Source organism: Girardinichthys multiradiatus, chromosome 5 (genome assembly GCF_021462225.1).
Source record: "Girardinichthys multiradiatus isolate DD_20200921_A chromosome 5, DD_fGirMul_XY1, whole genome shotgun sequence".
Taxonomy (NCBI): Eukaryota; Metazoa; Chordata; class Actinopteri; order Cyprinodontiformes; family Goodeidae; genus Girardinichthys; species Girardinichthys multiradiatus.
In genome coordinates this window covers 45,729,432-45,756,410 of record NC_061798.1, presented here as the reverse complement: position 1 = coordinate 45,756,410, position 26,979 = coordinate 45,729,432, and the positions used below count along the sequence as shown (strand labels likewise).

General features: G+C 38.8%; 2 protein-coding genes and 1 long non-coding RNA gene across 8 annotated transcripts in view; 1 reads left to right on the top strand and 2 right to left on the bottom strand.

Moving 5' to 3' along the window:
- Positions 1–3,105, bottom strand: part of LOC124868521 — a 33,705-nt gene extending 30,600 nt beyond the window's left edge. For 2 of the 4 annotated variants that reach the window (XR_007038335.1, XR_007038338.1), the window contains exon 1: positions 2,970–3,102. This is a non-coding gene — a long non-coding RNA (uncharacterized LOC124868521). Of the gene's footprint in view, positions 1–2,969 lie in introns of all 4 variants that reach the window. The other 2 variants (XR_007038336.1, XR_007038337.1) reach the window with 2 other exon arrangements.
- tmem184c (transmembrane protein 184C) lies at positions 2,475–9,714 on the top strand. Of its 3 annotated transcripts, none has more exons than XM_047365899.1 (11): positions 2,475–2,579; positions 3,027–3,170; positions 4,593–4,723; positions 4,815–4,851; positions 5,019–5,224; positions 6,331–6,405; positions 6,486–6,579; positions 6,695–6,807; positions 6,919–7,018; positions 7,121–7,292; positions 9,132–9,714. In XM_047365899.1, the coding sequence occupies exons 2-11, from the start codon at positions 3,054–3,056 to the stop codon at positions 9,428–9,430; spliced, it is 1,344 nt and encodes a 447-aa protein (XP_047221855.1). In that variant the 5' UTR covers positions 2,475–2,579; positions 3,027–3,053; the 3' UTR covers positions 9,431–9,714. The 3 variants fall into 3 exon arrangements, with proteins under 3 accessions (XP_047221855.1, XP_047221854.1, XP_047221852.1); XM_047365898.1 differs by lacking the exon at positions 2,475–2,579 and adding an exon at positions 2,587–2,716; XM_047365896.1 differs by lacking the exon at positions 2,475–2,579 and adding an exon at positions 2,592–2,940.
- Positions 9,715–10,577: 863 nt separating this feature from the next.
- On the bottom strand, positions 10,578–26,556 carry prmt9 (protein arginine methyltransferase 9). The gene is made up of 13 exons (XM_047365893.1): positions 26,160–26,556; positions 25,517–25,716; positions 23,590–23,738; positions 23,252–23,488; positions 22,986–23,153; positions 22,795–22,897; positions 21,782–21,891; positions 21,411–21,603; positions 20,422–20,605; positions 14,571–15,255; positions 13,922–14,075; positions 11,718–11,840; positions 10,578–11,392 (listed from the first exon to the last, which is right to left on the bottom strand). Exons 2-13 carry the CDS (start codon positions 25,712–25,714, stop codon positions 11,153–11,155), a joined length of 2,544 nt encoding a protein of 847 aa, XP_047221849.1. The 5' UTR covers positions 25,715–25,716; positions 26,160–26,556; the 3' UTR covers positions 10,578–11,152.
- Positions 26,557–26,979: the final 423 nt, after the last annotated feature.

Here is a 26,979-nt window from a genome sequence, read left to right as displayed (position 1 = left end):
CTGAGGTGGCCATGGGAAAAGGTGTCATTTGAGCCATTTCTGTCTTAATTTATTTCATTATCCTGCTGAAAGCTGCAATGAGAAGCCAGTTTAATTTTTCTGCCATGGCCCAGGCCACCAGATTTTTTGTTCAAATGTCCTAATATTTCAAAACGTTCAAGATGTCAGTCACTTTAACAGGTTTTCTAGGGCCTTTGAAAAAAAAAAAACAGGCCTTCAGCATCACAGGTATCCACCATATGTAACAGCATGCATGAGGTGCTTTTTCATACATTCATTCTGTATTGTGCCGCACCTACCAGTGGTGTCTGTTGTTGAAAAGCTTATTCTCAGAACCAACATGCACGGTTCTAGTTTAGGTCCAAGTAGACTTTAGCAAACTCAAGAAATGTACCTTTCTGATGGGATGAGAGAAGTTATTTTCCCGGCAAGCACATTTAGCTTTACCATGTATTTAATTTTAACTGTTAACGGTGCCAATATAACATTTGGATTTTTTTTACTTTTTACATGTGATATTAGGTACCTGGCTTGACAAATGAAGTTGGTCCCAAGGCTGTTTACATATAATTTATCTGCTAATATGCATGGAGAGCTCTGTAAAATATAAATGTTCACACATTTTGTATAAATAAATGTTAGATTAATCCAAACTCAGAAAGATGTATCATTTTCAAACCAACACTTTTTTAATAAGACAGTTCATATTCACCCATCTTTCTTCTGCTTCTGTTCCAGAACAATATACAGGATGAATTTAAGCGAAACTTTCCCGTTAAGTCAGAACATTTGTTTAAACAGTGTTTAGGAGGTGCTCTTTAGCTGATGGATTATATGTCATGATTTAGACAGTATGGCTCCTCCTTTTGCTCTACACTGATTATTATTATTCTTCAGACCCATCCATTCTCTTTACCTATTTATGCACATTTCCTACAAGACACGTTCTGTATGAGCTCCTATATGATTTCGTCAGAAGTGAGGGATGCCACATCCTTCATGCCAAAATGTGCATGTGGGTTTGATCTAACACAACATATGTTTATCTACCCTGCCCTTAACATAGCTGTACACCGTGTGCCACTTCGCACTGGCAATCCCTCTGAGGTATTAGCCATGGTGCTCGCTTGCAGGACTTGTGGCAAAGACCATTTCTAATTTATAAAAGCCAAAAGGATTGATTTAAAATTCATGAACAATCTGTCCTGCAACAACCAGTGTTTTCTGTGACTGTGGGGCTGAGGAGATGTGGTGCAACAGTAAGGAAAGTTCTGCCTCCCCTTATTTTGTACAAAACTGTGCGTGCAAATGAACTTAAGCACCAGAGGAAAACAGGCTCTGGATAGGTTCGAATTGCACAATGAATGCTCTGGAAGCCTGTTTATTCTGAAAAACAAAAAACCTAAAGTGACTGAAAAAATAAGAAAGTTGTGGTGTCAAATAGTTATTTTTTATTCAATAATATGTTATGTCCAGACTTCTTGAAAACACCATCTAATTGTGTGACAATTTATTTAATTCTACACTTAAGTGCAATCTAGCCACAATTTGATATGTAACTTTGACTGAATTATTACATGTGTGCAATTTCTAAAAGTTAAATTAAGTTTAATTGTCTCTTAATTGATCTTAATTGTCTCTTAATAGTCATTATTATAATAAATACTGACTGAAAGAAGCAGCCAACCTATAAATGCTGTTCTGATCCCTGCCTAGCCTCTACAGTAGTATATTCAGCTATTAAATTGACATTTGCAAGTAAAACATACAGAAATATTGTTTTAAAAGTAAAAACAGTTGTTCTTCTGACATGCTGAAATTCATTCTGGGACAAGTGTAGATGTTTTTAAATTAGTATTAAAATAAAACACATACTGTTACAAATTGTTTAAGTTAAAATTTTTGTTGTAGTTGGCTATTAGAAACAATTTTATGAGTTTTCTGTATGATATATGTGTTTGTAAAACAGAAGTGTTAGTATTATAATTATTATTAATAGCAATTAATAATAATAATGGTAGTAGAAGTAGTAGTAATAATAATAATAATAATAATAATAATAATAAAATGCTTTTAAAAGTTGTCTCCTTCTTAATAAATACAAAAATCCAGCATGTAAGGGCCAACTCAATGCGAATCTCACCATTTAAAAATAAGGAACACAGAGCTTTCAACGCTTGATTACAATTAGAAACCTAAAACTACCGAACCCTTACGTTTTCTATATCTGACGTCACAGTGCCATCTAGCGGTTGTAAGTAATAACTGAAAAATGGGCGCAACAAAATGACTGGGTTCACTCCATGTCTTACAGCCGGTGCCTGAGCCGCGATAAAGTGACTGCCAGCAATGAGGGAGGAGTTTACTTCTTCTGGAAAGAGAAAATGACGTGTTTGACAAAGTTTAATAATGTGATTTCGCTCGTTGCCATGATAAACGTATTACCATGAAATGTGAATACCCGCACATTTGTGACATTCTGCGACAGATATTTGCGGAGATAAATCATTAGTTAAACCTTTCATCACTTCAACCTGGGTCGGCAAACCGAAAAGCAGCAGACCCATCGAGGGAACAATGTAATTGAAGGCGGAACTATAACCAGAGAAAACCGGAAGAATTCGCTTAGTAACGACTACTTTTTGTTAGGAAACTTTTAGTGCTCTATCTAACTCTACCAACGTTAATTGTCTTTAACGTCTGTTATTTTTAAAAAGTATGTGCTGATTTTTTGTCGTTTTTAGTTTGACCTGTTTATTAGCTTTAACTCGTACAGGAAGCATGGGTCGTCAGTTCGGTTTGTTTACACGATGAATCAGCTGACGAGCTAACATTAGCAAACTTGAGTCACATGAGTTTTTAATCAAACACCAGTTGTGTCTTCTTAGATAAAACGCAGTGTTTAATGAAGAAGCTGACCCATAAAAACTGAAAAGAAGAGTATGTTAGTATGTTAATGACAGACTAACCGTGATAGAAGGTATACAGGCGTCAGCTACGAGTTCCTGTGTTTGTCATTGGACCAGGGAGGCCTGCGGAGTCTTCATGACAAGATGCCCTGCTCCTGTGGGGACTGGAGAAAATGGATTCGGCCGCTGGTCGTGCTGCTGTACATTTTGCTGCTGATAGTCGTCTTGCCGCTGTGCATCTGGGAACTGCAGAAGTCGGAGGTTAGTGCATTTTCCAGCTGTGCAGATCGAGATATTAACGTTTCTTTTTCCACATACTTCGCTGCAAAATAGCCCGTCAGATTAGATGACATAAATGTTTAAGCCTTGCTACGGATTCTGAGATAAGAGTTTGGACATTTTAATATTTAAATATGCTTTCATCTAAACCCTCCCATTGTAGGTGAACCTCCATCACAATCTTAGGTTTGCAGCCTCTAAGAGATCTTCTACCTGGACTGCCCTGTATTTAGCTCCCTCCATCTTCACATCAGCTGACCAGTGTCTCCATCCCTGCTGAAGAAAACCATCCACTCAGCATGATACTGCCACCACCATGTGTTTGCATGTCCAGGGTGATGGCAGGATTAGTTTTCCACCCCATGTAGTGTTTTGAATGTTTGCTAGATGTAATTTAGTTTTAGTCACATCTTACCAGAGCACCTTCTTGCAAACATTTGATGTATCTCCTGCTCTCCTGAAGTCCTTTCAGTGGTTTACTTATTGTATGTAGAAAAAAAAATGTCCTTTTTGTTCCTGGGCATGGTCCAATATGAGATTCCTACAATATTATTTAAAAAAAAACATTATGTTATAGCATCAAAATAAAATGTACAATAAGATCTAAAAAGTAATTTTAAAACAGAAAAGCAACAATAATTTGAACGGCTGCCAAAGTTGTGTAGCATATGGATTCATACAGCTCTGATAATGTATTAACGTCTAATGATTATTTTGAGTTTGATACAAAGAACTTAGAAAAGTATTTAATAAACTGCAGATACATTTAGTTGTATGTTGAGTAGAATATTATACTTCTTTGCTGTTCTGCTCTTTATTGAATAATACTGGTTTAATAAGCTGATATTAGCAGGCTAAACAGTCAGGCAATCTGCTCCGGTAGCAAGCCTGGTAGCAACCAGTAGCTCCGGAGACATGCTACCGGAGCAGATGTCTCCAGAGCTACTGGTTGCTACCAGCTTCTTAACAGGCATGCTGCTTGTATTCTGAAGGCAGTTGTGTTAAAACAGCATTACCTTAATGAGGGTGGTGGGTGGTGTTAATTTAGTTTGTGCACCACAACTGGCAGTGGAAATATTCATAAACTGCCAAACAATGTTTCTTCTGTGAGGGAAAGTGTAGGAGCCTTCTTTCAGTCAGTTGATTAAACATTGTGCAGCAACAGATGGGGAGGGGCAGCTATGTGCTGATTTTATGTTCCAAATGGCTGAACAAAACTCTGGTTACCCCAACACTTTGTCCTGGATCTCATTTAAAGGGCTTCGAACTGCAGGAAGGCTATGTGGTAAAACGTTCCAGTAACCGGTCCAGTTGTTATATCGCTAGTCTGTATGATTTGAAAGCTGACTCAAGTGAGAACTGAGCAGACACTTTATTATCCTTATTTTCATCATTTAATAACAGGTTGGAACCCACAACAAAGCATGGTTCATTGCTGGGATTTTTGTTTTCATGACCATACCTATATCATTATGGGGCATTCTCCAGCATCTAGTGCACTACACCCAGCCAGAGCTCCAGAAGCCTATTATCAGGTAAGCCATGTCTACTACCGAAAAAAAAAAAAAATAAAACCTCAAAACTGTTTTTTAATAGTGTTTTTTTCACTGTTGTTGTTATTTTTAGGATATTATGGATGGTTCCAATCTACAGCTTGGACAGCGTGAGTCACAAAACTATTATTTAATAAAAAGACTTTTATGGGACATACATAGTTCTTAAATTTGTTATGTAAAGAATGAGAATCATCACATTCCCTGCAGACATTGTCTCAGTTTGTAGTACTTCAACTGACACATTTTCTTTACCTACATTGCCTTTTTTTTCCAGTGGATTGCACTAAAATACCCCAGTATAGCAATTTATGTGGACACATGCAGAGAATGCTACGAGGCCTTTGTCATCTATAACTTCATGACTTTCTTGCTTAACTACCTGGAACGTCAGTATCCCAGCTTGGTGATGATGCTGGAGGTCCAGGAGCAGCAGAAGCATCTCCCCCCGCTCTGCTGTTGCCCACCCTGGCCGATGGGAGAGTGAGTTCCATCAAAATAGTTCCATCAAAGTAAATAATAGTTAATACTAGTTTAGCAGTTGTCAAAGGGAATGTTGGTTCCCAGAGTAATACTGTTAATTAGGTGTATTTAAAAAATATTTTCTTAATAACTTGCCTCAAGAGCTTTACTCCCTTAAAGTTCCCATATTTGGCAAATTAAAGATCTTTTTTTCTTCAGTTAACTGGAAAAATATCTTATTTGTAAGAATTTTGAACAATCTGTTGATGAAAATAATTAGTAACTACCTAGTAAACTACCTTCAATTTGCTCAGAGTTTTTCTAGCCACAGTCATGCATCTGTATTTGGTGTAATGCAGTCATGGTAAAAAGAAAGGATGTTTCAGTTCTAAGGTTTTATGTATTGGCGTATTACATGTTGCCATTTAGCATGGAGGGAGCTGGGGGGAGAAACTCATTCCATATTTACTGCTTTTACATAAAGTAAAATGGTAATAACCTGGTGCTGCTAAATAATTGCAATGCAGATGTAAGCACTTGTTTCAAAAAAGTTTAGTTGTCTGGTGATTTTCCACATTGTGAACAGTGAGGGTTGCTGTCAATTAATCTGGGAAGGATTATAGGGGAAATCCAGAAAACTCAGAAAGCCTCATCTTTCTTATGCAACATAACTTTGGTTTAGTTTGGTGTATTGCACCTGGGCACCTTCCAGGTAACCATAAACGTATCAGTTGGTTAAAATCTTTGTGAGGCCTCATATTGAATTTGTTAATTGGCTTTGTGGTGCATAGTGTGCTTTTTTATAATATATATCTTGTTATGTAAAAGATTTATATTTTAAAGACCCCTTTTTGCAACATAGCTGTGTACTGATTACTTGGCCCAGAGATTTTCAAAAAATGACTAGTTGGCTTAAACCTTTCTAAGTAGCATTCGCTAATTTATTTATATTTCCTGATTCATTTGAATATTTCCTACTTGGTAGAACTGATGTGTTCTACTAGGGGACTGAATTAATATTTGAATCAATTGTTCAGGAAAAATAGGCAGGACCTTATGAAATGTCATTTGCCAAACTACATTGGTAGTTTGGCCTCTTCTCAAAATGTCTTTTCCTGATCAACTAGGGTTTTGCTGTTGCGATGTAAACTGGGAGTTCTGCAGTACACTGTGGTGAGACCTGTCACAACGGTGATTGCTCTGTAAGTAAATTCTAATTTTGTGCACTTAATTAATGTTGAACTCAAATGATCTGGTGCGTGATGCATTTGTTTCTTCTTAGAATCTGTCAGCTGTGTGAAGTGTACGACGAAGGCAATTTCAGTTTTAAAAACGCCTGGACCTACCTGGTTATTTTCAACAACATGTCCCAGCTGGTAATTATGCTGCTGTTCTTTTAAAAAACGACTACATCAAACTTTAGGTCTTTATTGAAATGAAGTTATGCACATTTTGGACTAGCTTCATTTTCTTGCTCTCATTTTGTTCCAGTTTGCTATGTACTGCCTGGTTCTGTTCTACCGGGCTCTGAAGGACGAGCTGAGTCCCATCAAACCAGTAGGAAAATTCTTCTGTGTAAAAATGGTGGTGTTCGTCTCTTTTTGGTAAATCTCGCTGTGTTCACATTTATTGCCCTGACCTGAAAACATTTCACCTTTAATGTATAGAAAACCTGTATCTGTTTGAGGAAACTGAGGATTTGTGACCTTTTCCAGGCAAGCTGTGCTGATTGCTTTGCTGGTTAAAGTGGGAATAATCTCAGAGAAACGTACCTGGGACTGGCAAAGCGTGGAGGCTGTAGCTACCGGCTTACAGGTAAGTTGGCATTTATGAAACACAGCTGAAATATATTGGATATAAACCTCCTAAATATTTGTTATTGCTGTCAAACAAACCAAGCTGCATTGTTTCCTTCAGGACTTCATCATTTGTGTGGAGATGTTTCTCGCAGCCATCGCCCATCACTTCAGCTTCACCTGCAAACCTTACATCCAGGAGGCAGAGGAAGTCTCCTGCTTTGATTCTTTTATGGCCATGTGGGACATCTCAGATGTCAGAGCAGATATTTCTGAACAAGTCCGTAATGTCGGTAAGTCCTTCGTGGTCGCTATTGTACAGGTGCGTCTCAATTAATTTGAAAATCATCAAGAAGTGAATTTATTTCCGTAATTCAGTTCAAAAAGTGAAACTCGTTTATTATGTGGAATCTTTATGCAAAGTGTGATTTATTTCAAGAACACATTTCTGTTACGTTTGATGATTAAGGCCTAAAGATACTGAATATTCAAAAGTCTCGTTCTCAGACTATTAGATATATTACATAAGACAAATAAAAGAGATTTATAATCCAGAAATGTAGGCCCGCTGAAAAGCATGTCGGTGTGTTGTAAAATATACAGGTACATCTCAAACCATCCGAATATCGTAAAGAAGTTCAATATTTAAAACTTATACAGATTCATTACATAGAGTGAAATATTTCAAGTATTTATTTGTTGTAATTTTGATGATTATGGCTTACAGAGAATGAAAAAAGTCTCAGAAAATTAGAATATGACATTAGATCTATAAAGAAGGAAATTTAATTTAAACAGAAATGTCAGCCTTCTGAAAGGTATGTTCATTTCTGTGCACTCAATACTTGGTCAGGGCACCATTTGCATGAATTTCTGCATCAATGCGGCGTGGTATGGAGGAGATCAGCCTGTGGTTCTGCTGAGGTGTGATGGAAGCCCATCCTTTTATAACAGCCTTCAGGTTATATGCATTGTTTGGGTCTGGTGTCTCTCATCTTCCTCTTGACAATACTCCATAGATTCTTGTGGGGTTCAGGTCAGGCCAGTTTGTTGGTCAGTCAAGCACAGCGTCACCATAGTAATTGGATCAGCTTTTAGAACCTTAAGCAGTTTGGGCAGGTGCCAAGTCCTGCTGGAAAATGAAATCAACATCTTCCTAAAGCTTGTCAGCAGATGGAACCATAAAGTGGTCTAAAATATCCTGGTAGATGGCTTCGTTGACTGTGGACTTCAGAAAACACAGTGGACCAGCACCGGTAGATGACATGGCACCTCAAATCATCATTGACTGTGAAAACTTCACACTGGACTTCAAGCAACGTAGATTCTGTGCCTCTCCTCTCTTTCTCCAGACTATGGGACCTTGATTTCCAAATGAAATGCAAACTTTACTTTCATCTAAAAAGAGGGCTTTGGACCGCTGAGCAACAGTCCGGTCCTTTTCTCCTTAGCCTAGGTAAAAAAACGTCTCTGGTTCCGGAGCAGCTTATAACTAAGGATGCCACAGTTGTAGCCTTTTTTCTGGATACATCTGTGTGTGGTGTCTCTTCAAGCACTAACTCCAGTCACAGTTAACACCTGGTGAATCAGAATCAGAAAAGCTTTATTGCCAAGTACATTTTTGGACATACAAGGAATTTGTTTTGGCGTAGTCGGTGCAATACAATACAAATTAAACAGTATAAACATATCTACAATATAATATAAATATATGTGCACAGTTTTAAGTGAGTGAGAGTAAATATAGAGCAGTATTGGGTGCGAGAGCAATACAACAGTGCAGGTGATCATTGTGCAAGTATGGCAAGAGTCCATGCTGAGCGTTAATGTAACGCATAGAGTTGCGAGTTACAAGTGTCCTGGTTTCCGGGCTTTGTTAACAATGTTCCCCAAACCCTTAATAATAATGCATGTAGAGACTGGATGGATGATTACTGACATTTGGCAAGATAGTTGCATGTATGTCACTTAGTGTGTAATAAGTCTTTGTAAGTTTCACTTTTAAAATTGAAAAATTGAAATAAATTCACATTTCAAACCATCTGATTTACTGAGATGCACCTGTTGTTCAGGCATCTTTGAAGACCAGCTTTGAAATTAGCTTCAACATGTTTTTTTGGACTCATTTCCAGGAAGGACAGTCATGGGTCGTCCGAAGAAATCCTACTTCAGCGAGGCCCAAAATGACGGCGAGCGATCTGGGCTTCTGTCTTCGGCATCTCAGGACGCCATCATGGAAGCTGCAAGCAACCAAGGCCAGTACGAGGGGCTAGGAAGAACCCTCACACCGCATTCCTTATCAGCGCCTGCAGGGTTGGACTCTGCTGAATGGGAAGAAGGTATTGAGTATAGAACCGGCTCAACCCAAGATGATGTAAGGACAAATCATACCAATGAACCAGAAGAGGCGGATCTCATAGTCATCACATAGGTGACTAGTGTCATGTGACTGGGCAGGTCCCAGTTCCAGAGCTTTAAGTTACTCAGATTTTAGGAAAACATGACACCAAGCTGATTAGGATCACCTCAAGCAGCAAGAATTTTCCAACCAGTGAAAACTTATAAGGACCTCTCTGTTAATGACAGCTGTTAGAATGTTCTGCCAAGGGTACGGTCTTACCCGACCTGTTATCAACACACATTTGACTGTTTTATGTTGTATGAGAAAATGGTTGCACCTCAAAGTTCTCACATTAAAATCCATTATAGCCGTGATGTTGTCGAGAGCATGTCTAATCCAAGGACCTACTTTCTGATTGTTTTCTGTAGCTTTTCAATTATTCTTTAGTTGTTGGCAATGTCTTTATAGTCTAACAGATGAGCAGCTTTTAAATGTTCTTTTTATTAGGATGCGCTTGACTCGCAGAGCTTTTCAGCTTCATCAACCAAACGCCATACTCAGTCAGGAGGCTGCATTTCTTAAAGCATGGAATGCTCCAAAACTACAATTTTAGAAAAGGTCACCGAACATTTTAGAAGGAAATTAAATGTTTTCAAGATCAAGGAACGAAGCACAGAGGCAACAGTTTTTTCTCTGTATGCAAACTGTTTGCATGGGTAGGTTAGATTAAATAAATGAAATACTGTTTTAAACATTCATGCAAGATTAACACACTTGGTGTGCACTGCATTTTATAAACGTGTCAGTAGATACAGAAACACTAATTCAGCATGAAGTAGTACAATCAGCTCTCTCTAGTTAAGATAGTGTAAATGCTTCATTCTGAACAACTTCACGTCTCGAGTGTTCACCTTTTCACCCTGGGGCCTTTTTCCATTAATTTTAACATTGATTTAGCAAATATAGTCAACACCAATTTGAATAGAGTTTGTTTCTCATCTGTACATCTATTGCAACTATTTGTTTTCCCTTAAATATTTTCAGCTTTTTTCCACTAATATGGCGATTGGAATACAGATTAGTTATCCTTTAAGATGCCAGTTTGTGTCAGACAAAACAACTGCTTGAAATCATTTATGAACCTCAGCTCATGCATGTTGTTGCCTTTTCTAAAAGCCTTACTGGAATATGAAATCTGATGTAAATACTCTGCTTTTTAAAAATACCAATAAACACATGACCAAAAACAACATTTTTATTGTATATTAAAAAATGTTACTGGCATTGGAGAACAGTTTTCATAGATACAAATATTTTTACAGCGTCTGGGTCCATAAAGACATTTGAAGTGTCACAGTACATTTTTAGAAGTACTATGAAAATGTACATCCCGCAGCTTAATCTACATGAATATTACTAAAACACTAGCGCAGTTCTGTCCCAAGGGCACTTAAAATGTTTGTCATGCAGGTGATTACTAAATCTCTGACCATTAAAGATTGGTGTTACATTTCAAAACTACAGCTGAATATTTTATTACCAGAATAAAGAAAATGTGGGGGTTTTTTTAAAGAATTTTTTTGGCACTAGAGGCCTTTATTTTTGATAGTAGGCAGACAGGAAGGAGGGGCAAAGAGAAGGGGAGACATTCGGCAAAGCTCGCCGGGTCCGGGACTCGAACCCAGGACGGCCGCTTCGAGGACTATAGCCTCTATCAGCGCCGCGCCAGAAAATGTGTTTTAATCGATTTCCTGCAGACTGTCTAACAATGAGCTCACATTAAAATGTATAAAACAATGGTACAACACGAGCTTAGTCCATCTGCACGGGAGTGTTGTCTATATGAGCAGAGATGGAGATGGTGCTTTTGTGAAGCTTCACAGCGAGACGGATCCAGTCTCTAGCTTGCACTTGCAGGGGCTCCTGCAGAACAACAGCTGCCTGCTTCCAGTGAGAGTTCCGGCTGAGGGTGCTCACACTGATGTTCTGGTCCAAGTGGATCTGGTACCAGAAAGGAATCGCAGTAATCCTGCCCCCTGAGATGGCCTCCACCTGTGAGATAGGAAACAGCTTCACATGATGCTGCTCAATGGGAGAGTAACTTCTACAGCGGTTGAGATGTTTGGCAGTTTAAAAACATGAAAAAAGGAGCGCTTTATAGTAATTACAGGACTAACAATGATTTAAGGGTAATGACATGGATTAAAAATGTATTTGTTAAACAACTGAAGATATTGTGGAACTTGAAGATTTTATTACAAAAATGTGGTTTTATGCTAGGATTTAAAAAGGGACCTAAATTATAAAAACATCAAGATGGATGCACTGTTTGCAAACAATCTTTTGACATCCCAGGCTGTATCAATGAATGTCTTACCATGACCTCCCTCTCAGTGTAGTTGGCGTTGGCATCCATGAGGTCCAGAACAAAGAGCTCCAGAGCCTCACTGAGATGTCTGCACTCCAAAGTGGAAAAATCCAAAAAAACGTGAACCGGTACCTGCACAACATGACATTTATTTCAGAAACATAAAACATGTACCACAAGTTAGAATGTTTGATGATGTTTCTCTAATGCACATGGGAGCAAACCTATACTCTCATCTATTCAGATATATATACTAATATTTGGTCAAACATCTCTGCATTTTGCACCTCAACCACGCGTTTTTTTTTATATAGCTATCAACAAACCTCTCGCATATTTCTGGTTGATTGTTTGACCACTCTTTATGGCAGAAATAATAGTTTGTTTTAATTTGTTGGTTTCCTGCCATGGACTCCACTTTGAGGCATAGTTCACACATTTTAATAGGGCCGAAGTCTGGGTTTTGAGAAGGTTATTGGGAAGGACAGTAGGCCTTCCAAAACTACACGTGATCTGTGTTTGGGACTGTTGTCCTGTTGGAAGACCCAAACTGAACTGTCACCGTCAGTTAAGAGGAAATTGGTAAGGAATATACAATAGGAAATCGTCAGGAAATTGGTTAGGATGTTCAGGAGCAACCCAGGAACTAAAGCTAGTCTTTAAGTGGAAACTGGTAGAACACCATGGTCACTAATCACAATGTAATGATGTAACCGGGACTAAAAGGCAGACAAAAACAAAGTGCCTGCACCAAAGTCAACACCTTCAGGCCAAATGTCTTCTGGATATTTTTTAAGGTCACACAAGACAAAGATTTGAGGTATTTGGCCTCAACGACAAAAAGAATATTCGGAGGAATCTAGGCTATGCTTTCAAACCTAAAAACACCATACCGCCTTACAAGCATGGTGGTGGCAGCATCATGCTGCAGGACAGTTTTCCTGACAGTGATATTGTTGATGCACAAAGTGAGTGGAATAATTAAGGAAGAGGACAACCTCCAAATTCATCAACTTCACATCTAAGTGACAGCTAGACGGCTAATACTTTTGGATGTTCCAACGGGATAGTTATCCTTGACACACGTCACGACCAGGAAACCAACCAATTTAAATATTATATTCTGTTTCCGGGATAAAAATGGTTAAATATCCATCTAGATTAATACCAGGACCACGATGATGAATACAAAAAGCATGCGGTTAAGGTGCAAGTTGCTAAGAAACATTTATCCAAATATTATTGGGGGTCTATACATATATATTTGAACCCAAAAGTACAAAACTAATATGACATTCATGCAGAGGATCTTCTGACCAAAACTATACTTCCAAAAATGGACGTTGAGATCATTCATGTTCCAACTGGAGGACATTTTTAGAAGATTTAATGATGGAAAACAGGATTCTTAGTGACCCCAACTGTGGTGCCCTTTATAGTTAGGGACATTTTTAATGGATTAATATGAATTATTCTGCAATGGCTAACTGAAGTTAATAAAGAAATTTTAAGAAATTGTATTTTTAATTACAGATTAATTACTGTGCTTTTTAAATTTTGACTAACTATGAATACAGAGAAAACAAAGTGGTAGCACCGTTATAATGTTTTCTTAGCTCTAGCATTAAAAACGTTTCTTGACTCCCTGTAAGGTTGTGTGGACTGCAGAGTCCCCTGTCTGTGGTGCTTGATGTTATTTTCTCTAGTGGTGCAATGCTGTGCGTTGTGTCTTGTGTGATAGCTGAGTTAAGTGGCGACCACTGAGGGCTTTAAAGATAGACATCCGCTTGAATAAACAGGCGTCCCCATGAGAGGTCGGCAGAATTATGAGCACAAACATGGCGCTGGAGACAAATTAGGATTTCCAGACCAAATAAAGAAAAGGAATTCACAGGGATTTGGCAGCTGGGAAGCGCAAATCAAAGAGAAGCAAAGAAAACACAATCCTGGACATCAGTATTCTGAGAGAATCACTTGCATAACTGGAAAAAAAATGTGTTGAACTATGTTTTTGTTAGATTATAGTGCAACATTCCTTGTACACAGTGTAATGTTAAATCGGCTGAAGGCCAAAATCCAAGTGCTGCGGACGATAAGTTACTGGACAATTGCGGGCCGGCTGAAACCTCAAAAAACAACGTTGAACTAAAGATGCAGTTTAAGGTCTTTACAAGTTAAATCCAGTTGATGGAGGACTTTATGGGTATACTTACAGTAAACTGATTAATGAATGGCGCGATATTAAATCCCAGTGTTGGTTCCCGGCCCTGGACGGCACTTTCCAGCAGCAAAGTGTCAGACTCCACCAGCATACCATAAACAACTATCTTCTCTGGAAAAATATGGCCTCCTTCTTCCAGCAGAAACCTAACATGGATAACAAGAGAAACATTTAAGTAAAGCAATACAAGGCTCCTAATTTTAACATTCCTTACTTTTTCTGAGTCAAATTTCCACATCTTCAAGTACTTTTTAGCCATTTTTAAGGTATATTTAGAAAAGTACAAAAATGGAGCCTTTAAAACAACAGATTAAAAGACAGACACACAACTTTAAGACAATGGGTCTAAAACAATTGCCCATACATATTTAGACCCATAATATATTTGAATTTTATACTTTTAAAGACTGCACAGAAACCCTGATCATAACATCTGAATATTAAGAGAGAAACATTGACTGCAGACCAGAAACAGTGAAGGTGCTTCATCACAATTTAAACTGAAAAATAGAAACTGGTGGTGTTTTTCTTAAACTGAGGCGATGTAAACATTCAGTCTGCTCCTATTTTGAAGTCATCGTGGTGGTTACCAGAAGGACCATGGAGTAAAAATAAAAAAAACTCTGAGTGGTTGTCCTGACCTGGCCAAGGAAGCTTTCTCCATCAGCTTCTGTCTAACGAGCCCACACGTTTCCACACAGTCCAGGATGATGGCGCTCCACAGCTTCTCCCGGGAGGGCCGCTGTAGGACTCCCCGCTCGTCCTCCGTGTGGTTCAGCCAGAACTCTAGATGCTGCTCAGAGATGTTGTTGGAATGAGCAAGTCTCCTCAGGACGTTCTGCTGCTTGGTCTTCTCCACAGAGCTGTAGGCTTTTACTTGACCCTGGTGGGCCGCGATGAGGGAGAGCAGAGAGAAGCCCTCAGACACATCCAGCACGTAGAGTAATCTGCTATCCACTGCAGACATGGCGGTACCTCCTGTGTTGAGGTTTTGACTTTTAACCTTCAGTCCTGAGATGAGCTTGTTTAGAGCGATGCAAAAACTCTGATGGTAATCCTGATTGTTCAAGAGTGCCATCTCTGAACATTCAAGCATACAGAAGTCTTCAGAGTCGCTCTGACTAGTCTGGAGACAAGCTAATGCACTGCACAGTTCCACTTCTGGGTTTGGGTTTGGAATGGGTTGTCCAGAGTTCTGAAAATCCACACGCTCATCGAGATAGATTTTATGACCATCTCTCAGCACAGCGACACAGCAGAGTCTCAGGTAGGCGTCTCGGCAGGAAACTTCAACAATCAGCTCATCTCGTGGCTTTAGCACAAAACCTGAAGAAGGGAAAACACAGAAAACCCTTACCTTCACCTGAATATATAACAATAAAATTAAACGTAATACATATTTATATTTATCTTTATTATACAGTGCTTTGCAAAAGTATTTAAATTTTTTTACTCCTGGAATATTTAAAGTTTATTGAGAGGCAATTTTCAACACTTATACACACATTGGGCTTTTATGGAAGAATGGCAGGAAAAATGGCAACGCTGAAATAACTCCACACAACTTCCCCAGAAGCAGGGTAGGGATACCAGCAAATATGTGCCGACATGCAAAACACAATTTGTAGCAGAAAGCCCTCACTGCACATCAACTTGAAAACACCACCACATGGTAGTGGCAGCATCATGTTATGGTTTTATTCTTTTTAGTATGGAGAAAGGGGCTAGTCAACGACGACAGAAAGATGGATGCAGGACAATCCTGGGAGGAAATCTGTGAAAGGCTGCCAAACACGTGAGACTTCCAGACGGACAATAACCCTAAACACAAAATGGTTTATATGAAGCATATTCAAGTGTTAGAATGGTCCAGTCAAAGTCCAGATCTTAATCTAATGTAGGATCTGTGGCTAAATTTAATAATTGATGTTTATAGAAGCTCTATGTTCAATCTGACCGAGCTTGAGCTACAGTACAGACCAAAGGTTTGGACACACCTTCTCATTCAAAGAGTTGTCTTTATTTTCATGACTATGAATATTGTAGCTTCACACTGAAGGCATCAAAACTATGAATTAACACATGTGGAATTATATACTGAACAAAAAAGTGTGAAACGACTGAAAATATGTCTTATATTCTAGGTTCTTCAAAGTAGCCACCTTTTGCTTTGATTACTGCTCCACACACTCTTGGTATTCTGTTGATGAGCTTCAAGAGGTAGTCACCTGAAATGGTTTTCACTTCACAGGTGTGCCCTGTCAGGTTTAATAAGTGGGATTTCAAGCCTTATAAATGGGGTTGGAACCATCAGTTGTGTTGTGCAGGAGGTGGATACAGTACACAGCTGATAGTCCTACTGAATAGACTGTTAGAATTTGTATTATGGCAAGAAAAAAGCAGCTAAGTAAAGAAAAACAAGTGGCCATCATTACTTTAAGAAATGAAGGTCAGTCAGTCTCAACAATTGGGAAAACTTTGAAAGTGTCCCCAAGTGCAGTCGCAAAAACCATCAAGTGCTACAAAGAAACTGGCTCATATGAGGACCGCCCCAGGAAAGGAAGACCAAGAGTCACCTCTGCTGCAGACGATAAGTTCATCCGAGTCACCAGCCTCATAAATCGCAGGTTAACAGCAGTTCAGATTAGAGAACAGGTCAATGCCACACAGAGTTCTAGCAGCAGATACATCTCTAGAACAACTGTTAAGAGGAGACTGTGTGAATCAGGCCTTCATGGTAAAATAGCTGCTAGGAAACCACTGCTGAGGACAGGCAACAAGCAGAAGAGACTTGTTTGGGCTAAAGAACACAAGGAATGGACATTAGACCAGTGGAAATCTGTGCTTTGGTCTGATGAGTCCAAGTTTGAGATCTTTGGTTCCAACCACCGTGTCTTTGTGCGGCCCAGAAGAGGTGAACGGATGGACTCTACATGCCTGGTTCCCACCGTGAAGCATGGAGGAGGAGGTGTGATGGTGTGGTGTGCTTTGCTGGTGACACTGTTGGGGATTTATTCAAAATTGAAGCCATACTGAACCAGCATGGCTACCACAGCATCTTGCAGCAGCATGCTATTCCATCCGGTTTGCGTTTAGTAAAAGGTGGCTACTTTGAAGAACCTAGAATATAAGACATATTTTCAGTTGTTTCACATTTTTTGTTCAGTATATAATTCCACGTGTTAATTCATAGTTTTGATGCCTTCAATGTGAAGCTACAATATTCATAGTCATGAAAATAAAGAAAACTCTTTGAATGAGAAGTTGTGTCCAAACGTTTGGTCTGTACTGTACTTTGTAAAGAAAAACTTGTAGAATCTCACTTCTAGGTCTGCAAAGCTCAAAGAGACTTATTTTATAATTGCAGCAAAAGGTGCTTCTGCAAATATGGACTCAGGCAACAGGAAAATAAATTGACATACCACCTTCAGAGTTTTATTTGTAAAACATAAAAAAAAAATAAAAAAAACATCCTTTTTCTTCCACTTCACAACTATGCACTACTAGGTTGCTGATTTAGTAAATGAAGAGATATGTAAATGGGTATTGTAAGATGTTGGATCATTCTCCTCAGGAAAGGAGATTTAGCAGACCAGACAATGAGAGGATTCCTACTGGAATACCATCTGTTCACGTCATCTCGAAGCTCATCAGAGGTATTTGTTAAAATGCAGATTTACTGCTTATTAAAATTTCATGACCACTAAAGAGTGTCATAGAATTTTAGGGCATACACTTAACTGGGAGACAGATGTTTATTATTACTGGGAAAGGTGGTGCCTCCTTTAAGCCTGTTTGAACCAATTAGCAGAAGAGTGACATGCGGTTCAGTCTGGTCTGCACTACACCTGGAACTGGAACATCTAATGTCAGCAGAGCTCAGCTCTTCGTCTGTTATGGTAACAAGGTAAATCTGCAGGGGCCTTTGTCAAAGCTTTGTTACAATAGTCAGTCAGTCAGTCAGTCAGTCAGACTGACTCACTGGCTTTGTTAGAATAATTTAAGATAATAAACATTGTTTTACATTAACAGATAACTATAATAAATTTAATTTTAGCCACTCTTGCAAGTTTGTAAATTAGTGTAAATGAAGTTCAGATGCTGAACTGACATTCTATTTGCTTTCCAATATGGGAAGAAACGTGTGCCATCAGAAGCTGAATTTGAATTGATCTGACTGAATTTGTATTTGTGTAATTTGAAATGAAATGCATTGGTTTGAAAATGTGTTTTACTAAACTGAAACTGAATTTTATGGTTTGAAACTGAATTCATTTGCTTTTAAAATGTATTTCGTTGTATTAAAAATTCAGTTTGACTACTTTCATTTTCAGGTCTGTATTTCAGTTCCAAGATTCAGTTTTTTGTGTCACACATCCGGGTCCTTGAGGATAGCCACAGATTAATCAAACACGGATTCATCGATTTACGTTTCACAGCAGGTTAAACTTCCTTTACAGCATGTTGAGCTGGAGCAGTGCAGCATATATGAGCTTGGTGGATGTCAATCACCAAGTCAAACGAACATCTTTAAGAAGTGACATGTAAACAAATGATGGTCAAACAGTAACTTATGCTACCTGTAGCTATTAGCTAAACATGCCAGATTAGCATAGTGTGCCGCCGGGGTTACGTCGGTCTACGTTTCACTTGCCCTTACCTCAGCGTAACGTATGTTGCCTAGCAACCGTGTTAGCGTGAAGCGCAGAGCTATGAAGCCGAACAAATGGAGCCTGAAGGTTAATAACGCTGTCTCTGCCGTAAATAACTACACGGTTTTTATCAACCTTTTACATATTGCTTATGGCTTATAATGCTGTTTTGTTTTAAAATGTTATTGTTTTATGATCTTGTTCATTCAGCCATTTAAAATGTTGAAAATATTTTTTGTGTTCATATATAAAAATCTAACACTAGATAAAATACATTGATGGCAAATACCATTTGTTTAATTTATTTGTCAAGCTTTCAACAACTTGACTAACATATGAACTTTAGGAACAAAGTTTAAATCAGTTTATTTGCAGAGCATAATAATAATAATAATTATTATTATTATTATAATAAATAAACCAAACATTAATATGTCATCTGACTGAATTATATCTGTTTAACTTCCAGTACCATGTTAATACATAACAAATAACCTATAATTTGGATTATTGCATCTTTAGGCACTTTTTCTTGACTATAATATATGAAGAAACCCCAAAGAAAAAACAAGTTGTAAGACAAAAATAGTATTTTACCTCCAACAAAATGATTTCCAAGGAGCTATCAACTCAAAACTTGGCGTTCCATCTCTCAGGTCCTGTGTCAGGTATTTACTACCTTTTCTTCTTATGTCTTTCTTATAGAAAAAGGCACGAGTTTCAATTACAATTCATCTAATGCTCGTCATTTTTGAGGACTACTTTTGTCCTCTACTTTTTTTACTTTCCTCTTTTTTTTGAGAAGCGCAAACTGCACAATATGCCACCATGGTCAGACGCAAGGATTAAACAGAAAACTATTGGAAAAAGCTGCCAAAGTCCAAAGAAAACGTTTTGCAGTCCAGCAAAATTCTCCATAAAAGTAAAATCATACTTACTCTGCATACATTTTCAATACAAATTCAAATCCTGCTGTTAAAGCTTGAAAGCTTTAACAGCAGGGTCCTACAATGCAAACTGATGCACAATGGAAAAAGATTAGAAGACACGTTTACACACACATATTTCAAAAACTGGCTGTATTTTTAGGATTTGAAGCAACTCTTCCTTCTTGTACAACATGCTGTGGATGTACAGCTTGCAGAGTGTTTAATACAAAAAGCTGAGTTGTGGGAGATTCCTGTAAGCAGTCAGTGTTGGAGAATCTGTGTCAGACTGATGATGGGAAACCATACTACATATATAAACTTGATGCTACAAACAAGAAAATTAAATACTATATTATGGGGCTTTTTGCACATCATACACTCAAGACTATTTGCTTTAACTACTATAAATGTTTGGAGATCCAGATTTGAGTTGTTTTAATTGGCATAAATATCCGTTCTTCCCATTCTGAGCATTGCTTTGTTTGAGCTCCCAATCACCTTTCATTTTCAACACTGTTCTTCCAGTTTGCAGTAATATGTTGCTTTTGAAAATAAGATGATAAGTGTTTAAACAGTCTTTCACAAAACTATTTAAATACATAAACTAAATATCCAGTTAACCATGACCAGAATTTATTTTATGGCCGTAGAACTGTCAAAAACATGCAATGAGTGAGTGCCTCGAACCTCTTGTTTCTATTACATCTTCAACTTTCAGTGGCTGGAAGTTACTCAGTTTTACGGTCTATTATTGAAAGTTTATTCAGAAATGTTTAAAGGCTAAACAAAAAATGTATGCTGAATCCATTCTGTACTGAACGGATGGTAATAAGAGGGTTATATCACAAAAATAAGCTTATACTGTGCATATACAACAAACGCGTCTGCAGCATTTCTATTTTGCATCTTACTCATTGCACTGTGGACAGGGTAGATGGCTTGTTCCCAGCAGGTGTCCTCCTGCGGTCCAGTAGACAGACTGTTCTCCTCGTCCAGATGGAGCTGGAACCACACAGCAAGAGCATCCAGTTCTCCTTCCAGAGTGACCGGCAGCCGGATCTCCCGAACTTCCCTGGAGCTCAGGCCTTCCAGTTCCTGCAAGTTTCAGAACCATCAGAGTCAAATGAGAGACCAACAAGGCTTCAACAGGGACTCCAAACTAAATCTAAAACCGAAGAAAAAAATATTTAAAAAATATTAAACCATTTAACTTCTAGAAAAAAAGTCGCTCTCTGTTTCATTGTGCTGAAGGCAGCCTGATGGCAGTTTTTGTTTTTTTACATAGAGCAAACCTGAGTGAATAAAAGTACGTTTCACCTACTTAGGATCATTACATTATATTTAACATTTTGGAAGCAAATGATTTAAAAATAGTGTAGTACACAACAGTATCAAAGCTGTTTAAACTTTTTTCTAACAGAAAATATTGCAATTGCACAAGCAGGAAATTTTAGGGACACAAACAAAATGTTTGAAATAACCAAATGCATTAGAAAAATAGTCTATTTTTTAGTCATTATTTAAACTGAGACTGAATCTGAGTTTTATCATAAATCAATATGTCACATATCATCCTAAGTTATTTTCTGTCTGTCTCTGTCATTCTAAATGCATATACTGAACTGAAATACTGAAAACACTGGTGGTGTAGGGGTTAGCGTGCGACCACATATAGAGGCTATAGTCCTCGAAGCGGCCGTCCTGGGTTTGAGTCCCGGACCCGGCGACCTTTGCCGAATGTCTCCCTCTCTATTTGCCCCTCTTTCCTGTCTACCTACTATCAAAAAATAAAGCCCTCTAGTGCCGAAAAAATATCTATAAAGAAAAAAAATAAATAAATCTAAGATGGACAGAGATGATACAAAGTCTTTTTTAGGTTAGAAAAGTGGTTTACCCTTACCAGAACATTGTTGAAATCTATGGTGAGGGCTGTGAACGGTTCTGTGAGCTCTCTGTATCCCCCAGGCAGCCGGCTAAGTCTCTCTGTGGTGTACGGCTCCGTGGAGTCATCTTGCTCAGAGCTGCAGCTCACTGGACTGCGGAGTTCCCTTGCTGCAGCCATGGACAGACCACCCACCTCTGCAGCACAGAGCCTGAATCAAAACAGTGACACAAAGAGACAAAACAATTTGTGGAGAGTTCCTCTTAGCATGCACATAGCCACTGTTCATGCTGCTATAATCGTAAGAAAACCATTTAAAATTTAACTAAAGCAATTCTTGTGATTACTGTCTAGAAAGATGCCTATACAAACAGAGGTCAGGAGCTTACCTGTGATGCCGGCGGATCTCAAGGCACTCGACAGCCATACAAAACACAGTGGCTCCGGCAGGGATGACTCGACCTGTGGTACAATCCTCTCTAAATTCACCCTCACCCCTCTACAGAAAATAATAAATAAAAAGCGAATCTCAGACGAAATCAAGTCTGTGCATGCTGATAACGGTTTCTGCTTCATAGATTTGTTTTGCAGACCACCAAGCCGAGATTTTGCAGTTTAATAGAGCATGGAGGTGCATGTTAAGACCATACTAAAGAGAAAAGACATCAATCAAATCCCAGAACTAGGCTGGAACGGCTGAAGGAGAGAAAGACTTAGACTGAAAAAATAGGGAGCATTACCTAGGTTGCCAAGATGCAATTGAATGAACTAGAAGATTTCTGGAACATCTGGAATGTTGTTTTAACAGATGGGACCACAGTAGAGATCTTTGGCCATAATGTAAACCCCATGTTTGGAGAAAGACAAGCAGAGCATATATGTAGTAATAACTTGATTACTGCTGCTATAGGTGGTTCTACAACCTATTGAATCATGGGGTGTACTTAGTTTTTCATGCACAGCGTTTCCTATATGGCTTTTTTATGTTTAAAACAATGAGTTAAAACTGTTTTGGTTTGGTACAGTTTTAAGGTGCTTTTTTTAGTCATACTGACTACTCAATGTGCTTTCACAACACAAGTGTTATTCAACCAGCGCACACAGGCAACGTGGGGTTAAAAGTGCCTTGCCCAAGGGTACATCGACATCTGTCAAGGAAGGAAGCAGAAATCAAATCCACAACTTTCCAGTTGCAAGTTGACTATTCTACTCTTCCCACTCAGCCACAACCACCACCACATTCCAGATGTTTGACATCATTGCAACATCTTGTAAAGATTTAATGATTTCCATTGTGTCAGAGTTTATGTTCTCACTAATGTGAATGTCCAGTAAGAGCATTCCATTCTCAATGTCACTAAAAGATGCTGCCAATCCTGATCTTTGTTCTGAAAATAGTTACCTTTGGAGGCAGCAGGAGGTGATGCCAGGCGTGAATAAGACTCTCTATGATGCCTTCTCCAAACAGTCCTGCATCGACTGTCTCAGTCACCACCAAAGAGACCCTGACAACAGAGAAAACATTCATTTATGCAGTGATATCTTTTAAAATCCAAGAACGTCAAGATCATAGTAATCTGATAGAAGTTGAACCTGTGTGGGATGTCTGTTGGTACTTCCATCTCCAGGGATTTCTTATGAAGGATTTTGATGCTCCCTTCCATCCCGTTAGCAGCCACCACCTCACAGGCCAGTTCATACATTGTCTTCGACAGCTCGCAGGCGTACACCTCAGCAGCACCTGCTTTCTTAGCACACATACTTAACAGACAGAAGCAAAGCGTCAGAACTGGACTTTTTGTTAACATTGTTATAAACCTAAATGATGGGTCTCCAAACTGTGATGGAAAATATCTCACCCAAGGATTCCTGTGCCAGTACCTATATCAAGTACAGTGTTGCAGCCATTCTGAACAGCCTTCTGAATGGCCTGCTGGTACTTTCGGTTCCTGCCGTGGTCATTGAGCATAAGGAAATGCCAGCGCTCCACCAGCCAGTTGGCCACGCGATAGAAATTCTCTCTGGCTTCTGGATAATCCGGCTTGAGCTTTAAGGCCTTGTGGAAATGGCCCGCAGCTTCATCTCTAAATCCCATTCTGGATCATAAAACAAAATATAGATATAGATAATGTAGAACTGAATACTGTTCGGTGGACAGAAATATTGATAAACATGTCTCCACACTGTTAAAATATACCGGAAAAGGTGTTCTCCCATGCTGTTGAGGATGACCTCGTCCGCAGGGAAAATTTCCAGAGCTTGTTCATAACAGTCAAAGAGTTCCTGAATCCGGCCCACAGAGTCCAACTCTTCGGCCCATTTAAAGAGAGTGAATCTAAAAGAATCCTGAAATGAAAAGCTCACTGTATTTAATTCTGCTAAATACAATGTGAATACAAACACAATTAATGCAAATGGTAAAGTGAACAGAGTACGAGCAGCTGACCAAATGGCATGAAGATAAGAAAACATTTGTGGCAGCTGCATATGTATTTAACTTATATTCACTATAACCCTCATCATAAGGAAACCGGTGCTCTATCTTTAACAAATAAGGTTTCCAGTAAAAGGTTGCCAAGGAATATCTAAATTAGCTGGATTACTTTTCTGAAAATACATTTTAGGCTACAGTGAGGCAAAAATGTATTTGAATAAAATGCACTTCTCCAACACACAGGCACGGTGATGGAAATATCAAGCGTAAGTCATGTGTTACAGATGAGTATTAGGATTGATTCACTGAAAATACGATGCATTCGGCTGTGGATTTGGGATCTAAAACTTTAGGATTTGGACCGACTTAAGTAAAAATTGCCTTAGATAAAAGGCAAAAGATCAAGATAAAAACCTAAATCTACCATTTTCAAAAGACAGCCTTATGTGATATACTGCATCAATTATAATTGGCTGAGCAGTTAGTTAAGTAATATATAGTAGACTACGATTTATTTTGCTTAAAGATAAAATACTTTTTTTTCTTTAGCAACAACATAAAAATTATTATAGAAAATATAGTTAGTTGATTAAAGTCAAAAGGTGGTTTAAGTATAAGTACTTTTTAAAAACAGGAATTTAAAAAAAATTTGGGATTTTGGGTAACCAAACAAGAGACGACTTGTTTACCATGGTAGCATGTGGAGTTTTGGTAGGACGTTTATGTGAAGTTACGTTTTTAGGAGTAATTGTAGATCATAAACCTACCTGAAAACCTAATATAAAGAACATACAACATATATCAATTTAAGGAATCCTATAAAGTAAAATAACAGACATTATAAGCTAGATGAACAGACATAAAAAAATGTACTGGAGAAAGATTATGTCAAACGGTAAATTCGATAAATGCAGGGAAGAATATTTGTATTTAATCTGTTATGATATGAGCAGGAGGCGTTATATATGATCTATTCTTCTTCCTGCTTCTTTTTGACATGTGGAATTTGTTTTACATTCTTGTTTGTTTGAGTTTTTCCTGTGTTTGAATTTGTAAACTGAGTATTGATATGGGTATGTTGAAATGATTAAAGTAAAACTAAACTGAATAAAACAGATGTTTTTGAAAGAGTAGTAATGGTTTTAGCCATGTCGGGTGGGTCTGGGCTATAAAGTGCACAAAATCAAATTCAGATGTTTTAGTTCTAACCAACATATTTATACCATCAATACCAGTCAGTCATTTTCAGTCATTTTCTACCGCTTATTCCATAGTGGGTCGCAGGGGAGCTGGTGCCTATCTCCAGCAGTCTATGGGCAAGAGGCGGGGTACACCCTGGACAGGTCGCCAGTCCATCGCAGGGCAACACACAAACAACCATGCACACGCTCATTCATACACCTAAGGGCAATTTAGAGTGACCAATTAACCTAACAGGCATGTCTTTGGACTGTGGGAGGAAGCCGGAGTACCCGGTGAGAACCCACGCATGCACAGGGAGAACATGCAAACTCCATGCAGAAAGACCCCCGGTCGGGAATTGAACCCAGGACCTTCTTGCTGCAAGGCAACAGTACTACCAACTGCGCCACCGTGCAACCATCAATACCATCCCTTTATAATCCTAAATTGATTATAAGCGCAAAATGTCCACAGACTGGTGTCGAAAGTAGTATACCCATGCCATCACCTGCGCAAAGTCCTTGAACACAGGTGCGAGGTTGAGGACGAGGAGGTAGTGCACGAAAGCTGTTCCATAATCCTGGTTGAGCAGACACTGCTGGGCGCTTTCCAGGGAACTGGAGACCAGCTGGTCTCTGGCAGGGTCCACTCTGCGTCGCCTACGGGCTCTCCTCCCATGCTTGGGTCTTGCACTGGTGTTTGGCATCCCTTACAGAAGAAGAAAAGGTGAAATATAGGATTTCAGCTAATTAAATGTGCTTTAACAAATGTTGCCTTTGCCAGTACCACGTAAGGACTCACACAGCTTTTGCTTAGTTACAGAGATAAGAAAAGTTGATTATCTTTACTCTGCATTCAAGTATTAATGATAATAGTACATTAATATGACTTTTACACTTTCTAATTTTGACCTACCACCTCCAAACTGATACTTTTAGTACTGATCTGCTGAAATGGTTAATTCAGTTTCAGTTCAGGATGCAAACTGAATGTGTTTTGAAGTAAATATACAAGAACACGTATCACTGTCTAACCTTAATGTGCCATCTCATGTGATAGATTTGCATCACTCCTAATAACAGAGCACTTTCAGTTGTCTTCTAATATTCAGGTTGAGTAAGTCTAATTTTGAAGAAACCTACTGCACTTACTCTGAGTAGAGTTAGATTCCAGGCTGGTGTATGGGATGAAATTGCAGCCAACCAGCCGCTGGAGCCAAACACAGTTGACTTATGAATGTTGGCAGCACGCAAACCCGAACATGACGTCCATCCGCAGTGAGCCTCGCTGTAAACAACAACAGCCCTGATAACAAACAGGCGATAATACCTGCTCTGGTTATCACAGCAGCAGTACAGTCCCGGGTCTGTTAATATTAGAGTTTTAACAGTAAGCTGGATCAAAGCCGAAGCAGGTTCTTAAAATGAATCACATACAAATGTCACAGTGAGCGGCCCAGCTGTCCGCACGAATATCGGCTCGGACGCAAATGTGTCTCAGATTACACGTTCCGTGCGATCACTTCCCCCCCGAAAGAAACTGATTTACTTGCCTAAAGTTAGAAGCGGGACGCATTCGCTACTTAAAGTGTGTTTTAAAATGAGCTCTTTTATTTATTTACCTAATTATCTACAATAAACCTGTCTGTCTCCGTCTTGTCTTTGATGACATTGAGGTTTCTCCATGAAAAAACTCAAAGAGTAACATTGATCAAGATGGTTCAGTTTTTAGAAATGTAGTGTATGAGGGAGCCACATTACATCTACATTTATAGAGCTGCTCAACATCAATATGCGCATTATCTCAATAGCAAATGTCTGCTGTGGATGCAATATTTCGTTGGCTATAATTTGATATGCGTCATGCATTAAAACGCTGTATACCCGTAATTTACGAGCAACTTTCTAAAGTGTACACGTCCATGTTTAGATTCCAGGTTATAGAGATCTAAAAATACAGACTGTGATACAT

Bases quoted from the DNA above. Each gene is read 5' to 3' on its own strand.
- tmem184c (XM_047365899.1), top strand. From the start codon at position 3,054: ATGCCCTGCTCCTGTGGGGACTGGAGAAAATGGATTCGGCCGCTGGTC. The intron at 4,724-4,814 runs GTAAGCCATGTC...TGTTATTTTTAG, and splicing joins CTCCAGAAGCCTATTATCAG to GATATTATGGATGGTTCCAA. The intron at 7,019-7,120 runs GTAAGTTGGCAT...TGTTTCCTTCAG, and splicing joins CTGTAGCTACCGGCTTACAG to GACTTCATCATTTGTGTGGA.
- prmt9 (XM_047365893.1), bottom strand. From the start codon at position 25,714: ATGCCAAACACCAGTGCAAGACCCAAGCATGGGAGGAGAGCCCGTAGG. The intron at 22,898-22,985 runs GTTCAACTTCTA...CTCTGTTGTCAG, and splicing joins CCAACAGACATCCCACACAG to GGTCTCTTTGGTGGTGACTG. The intron at 11,841-13,921 runs GTAAGTATACCC...CATGTTGTGCAG, and splicing joins CATTCATTAATCAGTTTACT to GTACCGGTTCACGTTTTTTT.